At 33.8% G+C, this 7,188-nt stretch overlaps 1 protein-coding gene across 1 annotated transcript in view; it reads left to right on the forward strand.

Annotated features, from left to right (window-relative positions):
* Positions 1–374: 374 nt before the first annotated feature.
* The window catches only part of LOC106465433 (syntaxin-binding protein 5-like), a 146,765-nt gene continuing 139,951 nt past the window's right edge, over positions 375–7,188 (forward strand). Inside the window, exon 1 of the mRNA XM_022393333.1 lies at positions 375–975. Within this exon, the coding sequence (XP_022249041.1) occupies positions 829–975 (147 nt within the window). The 5' untranslated portion in view covers positions 375–828. The remainder of the gene's footprint in view (positions 976–7,188) is intronic.

Genomic DNA, 7,188 nt, shown 5'->3' on the forward strand with positions numbered 1-7,188 from the left:
TTAGTTTCCCGTAAAAATTCTTTCCGAAAAACTTCATTGATACAAGTCCTTTCATAAATAAAACTAGTTTATTCTTTCTCAATACAACTTTGCAATAAACTTATTTTCCACAGTTACGTTAATTTAAACATACGCTATAATTCACAACGATTCACGCATTTTACTAACGGTCACTACCGCTCACTTGAATCAATTATCTGTCTGCATATCTCTCCTCAATCTGCTATCATATCTCCACTTTAAAATAGAGGGCGTCTGGCAAACACTCGAGCCTTTATAATCGTTCTGGAAACTCATCACGTGTTACCAGGGTCACTTAACTTCCGCTGTCGTAACACTATTTTATTCAAATATCGTTTGTGAAGATAGGGGTGTATAAGTCTCCGGAAATTCTGACTGCATAATTTGCTCGCATTCTAACTGAGTGTAAAGCTGATGAAAACAAACTTGAACGAAGTTATACGGGTATATTGTTGCTTATATCATTTCTGCTGTATCAGTTCGCTGCGTAGCTTACTCAGCATATTTTTATTACGAGGATGTAAAAACATTATAAATATGCTTATGTAGCCTTGTATTGTACAATTAATATTAATTTAACTTGAATTTTTGTATGACAGGCGAGTTAACTTTGAAATTTTAGTTAGAACATATCTGACACGCTTTCAGTATTACCATCCAAATAACGTAAAAGTAAAAGTTAATCGCTGGTGTTCTATCGTCAACTTTTACTTTAGTTCTAGTGGTTTTGAAAAAAAACAACAACAAAAAACTTAACGACGTTAATAACAGTAATATGTTAATCCTATAAGTTATATCTAACAAAACATGCAACGCACAGAAATGAAGCGAACGGGTGGCTTTTTTAAAGATATGTTTGAAGGTCTCAAGTCATCTGTAGGCCTAAGTCAGTCTGTGAAATATGAAAGTGAAATTGAAGAGACGTTACAAAAAGAACATTTTCAAGCGTTAAAGGTAAGTTGACTGATGAGTGATATTTATCTAAACAAAACGAAAAAAATTAATGTATTGAAGTTACAAGGTTTTGTAAAGTAGTCAATGACAAACACAATACTCAAATTATCTAAGTTTTATAACTTAAGTTAGATCAGTAAACAGGTATGTACCTCGTCATTCAGGTTACTGCTTCTTTCATTTTCCAAAATTAGATAGTCTTAAGTAAAATTTTAAATATTCATGTGGGGTTTCAAGTTACTTATTTTTGAAAATATGTCATTCATACAGACAGAAAACAGTGGTGTTGGTGAGTTAAAATGTTTGTGACCAACGTATTGTATCGATAACCATATGATACACACCACTTTGTCATTTGAGACATACTGTCAGAGATTTGCATAAAACTGATTGTTGTTTAAATCGTACATATTTACTTATGGTTGGGAAAACTCATTGACGATAACTTAGGAGCCAGCTGATTGTTGGTTCAACACATTTTTATTTGTCAAGTTGATGAGACACTAACTTCTGATCAGAGCAAGATATTCACTTATAGTGAAATAAAAATCAACTTTGTAACCAGTTTAGCTAATTAAACATTTTTATCTTCATTTCTATTTATAAAGATTAGAATACATTGTTTCGTAAGTTCTGTACCCTCACTATTAACTATTTTTTGGCCATAAACCCATTAATATCTCACAAAATTTAGCCATCTTAGGATATTTAGGTTAGTTCTATTTATATTTAGATAACATTGCAAAACAGTCTTTATAGTAATAATAATAATAAATCCAAAAAATAATAAGATTTAGTATACTAAATAGTATAATAAATACTTTTAATAAAAGTAACGATGAATGAAAAAATATAGTATACCTTACATAGTGAACATAGAAAAATATACATATTTCCTTGTATTTTTCCTCTTTTTCTGCAATTTTCTGATCTTTATAGTAGAGGCAATTGTATCTATTTCTGAACTTTTGTCTTTTAGTTTTCAAGTAATTGAGTTTCATAATTACATAGCTCACCCTCATAGTCCTGTCTGGGGCTAACCCTCATAGACCTGTCTATCCCAAGCCCAGTTTTCTTGCCTTCATCTTACCCTTATGACTCTCCTATGGTACTTGTGCACCATACATTTCCTTTCTGAGGCACTCCACCAATTTCCTGAAGGATTTTGGGGGGATACCTTCTCCCTCATTACATTGTCACTATTGACCTTCTTGACTCTCTCTCTATGTACAGGGTTTCTTTGCTGCTGGGTCTTTCTGGGGAGGGACGCTGTCTTGTCCCAGGTTTGTTTACTGTCCACATACCTTAGGGACTTATGGATGGATCCATTTCTCCAGTGGTTAATTTTTGGCAATATTCCTGGCACTTTGGAATCCTGTATGGAATTGGTGAGGGAACATTCGACCCTTTCGTTCTTGGTTGCTTGTTTGTCTCAGCCTAATCCCTTGCAATCTTCTCTTTCTGTTCTATGTCTGGCACCATCCCTTCCTTTACGTGTTCCTCCCACTATGGGTTCCGCCATTCATCATTTTTAATAATGCAGGTTTCAATCGTCTCATTAGTACCAGTGACTATCCTGTTGGTTCTGGTTGGGTAGGAGCTTATTTGACCAATTTTGTTTCTATACAGTGGGAATTCACTATTGTTCATTGAGTTTTTCAGAAAGACTTGTCATCCAGTTTATTTTCCCACTCCATTATCTCCTGTATCCATATCCTTTGTTACCTCGGTATCCTATTACCAGTCAACATCTGTCGGAGGCAGTACAGATCCTTCTATCACAGAAAGCTATTGAGCCTGTCAGCCATCCTTTCCAAGGCTTTCATTGCAGGCTGTTTGTAGTACCAAAGAAAACCAGAGACTGGTGTCCTGTGGTTGTTCTATCCTGGCTCAATCAATTTCTGGATCTTCCCAGTTTTACAATGGAGACCTTTCTCACACTAAGGTGGGTTTTTATCTTTTAAGTTGTGGATGATCAAGTTAGATATCTCAGTTGCCTATCTACACATTCCTATTTCTCATTGGTGCAGATGCTACCTTTGGTTTGTCCATCACAGGATTGTGTACCAGTTCTACGCTTTGCCTTTTGGGCTTGTTTTGGCTCTGTATGTCTTTTGTCGGGTGGTCAAAGCTTTTGCCTGACTTATGCATGATCAGGGTTGTGCTTCTGTTAGCTCATTCTGAAATCTAGTTTTCACATCACACTTCGCTTTTTCTATCAGAAACTGCTTGAGTGGGTTGGGTTATCAAGTTGGAGAAATCTTTCCTGTTATCTACCCAATACTTTGTCCATTTGGGGATCTTTTTCAACTCCAACCTCAGTCAGGCCCTACTTTCTTGTCTTCAACTCTATTTGATGGAGCTTTCTGTTCTCCATGCCTTTGCTGTTCACAAAGTTCCATTGCTTTTGGGATGTGGGCTTCTATGGAGGCATTTAATCCTTTGGATCAGGAACATATGTTGTCACTTCAGTGAACTCTGCATGACCAATGGAATCTTGTTCAGGATCCCTTGTATTCTCCCATTTAATTTCATTGTTTCCTCATCAACAATCTGCATTTGTGGTTGAACAAGACCCACACATTTTTGGGTCTATCACTTCCTCTTTGCCAGGATTTGCATCTATTCACCAATGCTTTTCGTACATGATTGGGAGGTGTGGGTTGATCAGCATAAAGCTTCCAGATGGTGGTCTATGATCAAGAGGTCTTACCATATCAACACCTTGGAGCTTCTAGCAGTACAATGGGCTTTGGATAATTTTTTGTCCCTCTGATCAGGAATGTACTGATCATGATCCATTCCATCAATTCTACTGTGGTAGCTTGTATCAACCACCAAAGTTGCATCTGTTCTTGATCCCATTGCATTCAAACCTTGGAGCTACTTTTTGGGCCCACATGCTTGAAATATGTCTCCTGGTGTGTCATTTCCAAGTATTTTCAACACTGTAGAAGATTGTCTTTCCAGACCGAACAAAATTTATCCTACAGAGGTTTTCTGGTAGATATTCTCAGAGTGGGGTACTTCACAGCTTGATGCATTTGCCAATTTCCTCAATTCCAAATTACTTCTTTTTTTGGTCTTTCATTCCTCACCCACAAGCCCTAGATTTGATGCTTTCAGTCAGGATTGGACCGATCAATACTTTCATGTTTTTCCTCCCATCTGTCTTCTTCCTTTGGGTTATTTTGACCATCCATGCCACTCTGTGGCAAGTTCTTCTGATTGTTCTTTATTGGCTGGCACAACCCTGGTTTCCTCACTACTTCAACTTTGTACCACCCCTCAGTTGCCTCTTTCTCTCACACCATCCTTTCTACATCAATCTCAGTTACCGGTACTTCATTTTACCCTCCATCTTCACACTTGACATTTGCCAGGCCACTGGAGAGGAATATTTGGATTATCTTGGTGGGTCTCTTCATTTTTAGCTCATTCCATTCGCCCTTCTTCGGTGGCAGTTTTTCAATGTAAATAGAGCATCTTCCACTGGTGGTTATATGTTAGGTTTTTTTTCCCTTCTCAACTTGCCATTCCTGTTATTATGGTCTTATTATGCATGGTCTTTTGCATTTTATTAATCACATTAATGTTATTGTTTAGTTACTAAGTGTTGCTGATGACTTTAAATTCTTGGGTATTTCTAGTTGTACTAAGGATGTTGAGGTATTGGAAAATGATTTGATTATTTGTTAAGCTGGATAAATAATTGACAAATGACCTTTAATTTCAGTCAGTATAAAGTAATGGATTTTGTTTATAATTATATTGATCACATAGATGGTAATAAAATAACTGAATAAACAAATCTTCGTATAGTGGTAGTTAAATTACTCAAGTATCGAGCCATCAAAGCAGTGTTACTTGAAGTAAATTTTTGGATGTATTTATAGACATATAGAGGCCAAAGAGACAGTTATTTCTTTATACTAATTACTAGTTAAGCTTCAACTGGAATTTTGTGTGCAGTTTGGTCTAAGAAAGGATATTGACTTACTGGAAAAGTTAAAGTGGGACAGTTTGGATGATTCTGGAGATAAAAAAAATATGTTATGAGGACAGATTAAGGTATTGTAACTGTTACGACAGCGGAAGTCACGTGATGAGTTTCTAGAAGGATTCTGAAGCCCCGGGTGTTTGCCAGATGCCCTCTATTTTAGTATATAAGCCCGGCAAATGATTACAGATAGAGAGATATAGAGACAGATAATTGAGTCAATCGAGCGGTAGCAACGGGAATATAAAGTGTGTGTTTTGCTATTGAGATTGAAAACGTATTGACTGTGGAAATTAAGTGTATTACAAAGTTTGTAACGAGAAAGAATAAACTAGTTTTAATTAAGAAAGGATTTGTATCACTGAAGTTTCTTGGAAATAATTTTTACGGGAAATTATCAAACAAGCAGATACATAACACTATCGATAAATATAATGTTATTCTACGACCTAACATCAAACCTTTTTTAAAACTTTTATAAGTTTTTAATATTCTGTTGTACAAAATGGTTAGTAAAATATATTTACATTCCCCTTTTGTTGTTACTTGTTTCATACAGCAATTGTAGCGACTGTTTGTCATCGAGTGAATAATGCGCATGCAATAGCTTTTCTTGGGGAAACATTCTAATTACACATGCTTATGCAGCATGTTCTCATTAAATGTTTTTATTCAACTAGAAATAAATCTAAATTTAATTGGAGATTAATGTAGTTTAGAAATAGCATACAGAAAAGGTAAATCTACAAAGAAATTTTATTTAGAATAAAGTTTTATGAGCTTTATTGAAATTATTAATTACTGTATCTTTGGATTGGTTAATAATTTTAAAAGTGTGTGTGTGTGTGTACTATTGATCTCATTCATCATAATTAATGTGTAAACATTATTACAAATAAAGCCAAAACTATTTTTTTGTTATGTACATAAAACTTCCATTCCAAAAACCATCTAGGCAGATAAGATGTAATATAGTTATGTTTCAAAATGTATTCGTCAATATTGTTTTCAATATATTTTAGAATATTTTGCTTATTACATTGTGTAGCAAATCTGTATTTAGATCCTTTTTTTAAGTATTTCACATAATAATTTATCTTTTTATAATTTCCAAGCTACCAGTAATAAAATTTTTATGAAAAATATCAATAAATAAACTATTTTCACACTGGCAAGGTAAATTATAAACTTCATCTACATAGAAATTTATCAAAAAAACTTGTAATTATATAATAGTGGACTGGTTTTTAATTTCATATTTACAATTAATGGTAGGCTTTAAATTTTTACAAGGAAAATATTATTTTTTGTAGATTAATTACCAAATATGCAGTGTTAATGTGCAGTTTCTCTTTTTCAAAGCCTGATAAATCATTAACATTTAATCCATATTTTACAATATCTAAAAGTAAGTGTTTTGCATGATCTTTTTGAAAAGCAAATCTTTTGATTATATTAATTAATGCTCTTTTTTTAGGAAGATTAAGTTGATAAATCTTTTCAGAAAACATTTATGTACATTAACCCTATCAACACATGTGAAAGGTGATGTTATTTCATTTGTTGACTTGCTTTCAAAATTTTAATGAACTATTATTTTATGAATGTATGTCAATAAGTTTGGTATCAAATAGTGAATAAAAAATTAAATTTTGGTATCATACATTAGTTCATTTCTTAATTTAAAAGTTTACATTAAATAAGAAATCCTAAATATAGATTTTTTTGTATGTCGCATGGTATGTTTAATGCAGCATTATATTAAAGTTTTTCTTCATTACCCATTTAAGCCGTCTCCAGCCATTACAAAGTCAGTAGGTTCTTACAAATTAGGAACTCAAGTTACTGATTTGACAAGCTGGAATATAAAATAAAAACCTCCTATCTTTTCTGTTTACTGAGATATTGCTACATTTACTCAATCAAACACAGTGGTCCTGCCCACCTCTTTCCATTTTTGGAAACTCTTACATACACCTTCTTCTGTCTGTGACGTGTGAATAACCATTCAAATGCTCACAATGTTGCACTAATGGCTTACTCAGCCTCTCTGAAGTATTTGGGTGGCCAACTTTCTTTTCATGCTAGATTCCAAGTAGTAAGGTAAGACTCTAGTGAGCTCAAATTTCATATTTTTTAGACCCAAGCACAACTTAGTACTGAAGTTTGATAAATTATAGTGGAATTATATGGTATTGATGTATGGTTTTTGG

The sequence above is a fragment of the Limulus polyphemus genome, unplaced genomic scaffold (assembly GCF_000517525.1).
Source record: "Limulus polyphemus unplaced genomic scaffold, Limulus_polyphemus-2.1.2 Scaffold1942, whole genome shotgun sequence".
Lineage (NCBI taxonomy): Eukaryota > Metazoa > Arthropoda > Merostomata > Xiphosura > Limulidae > Limulus > Limulus polyphemus.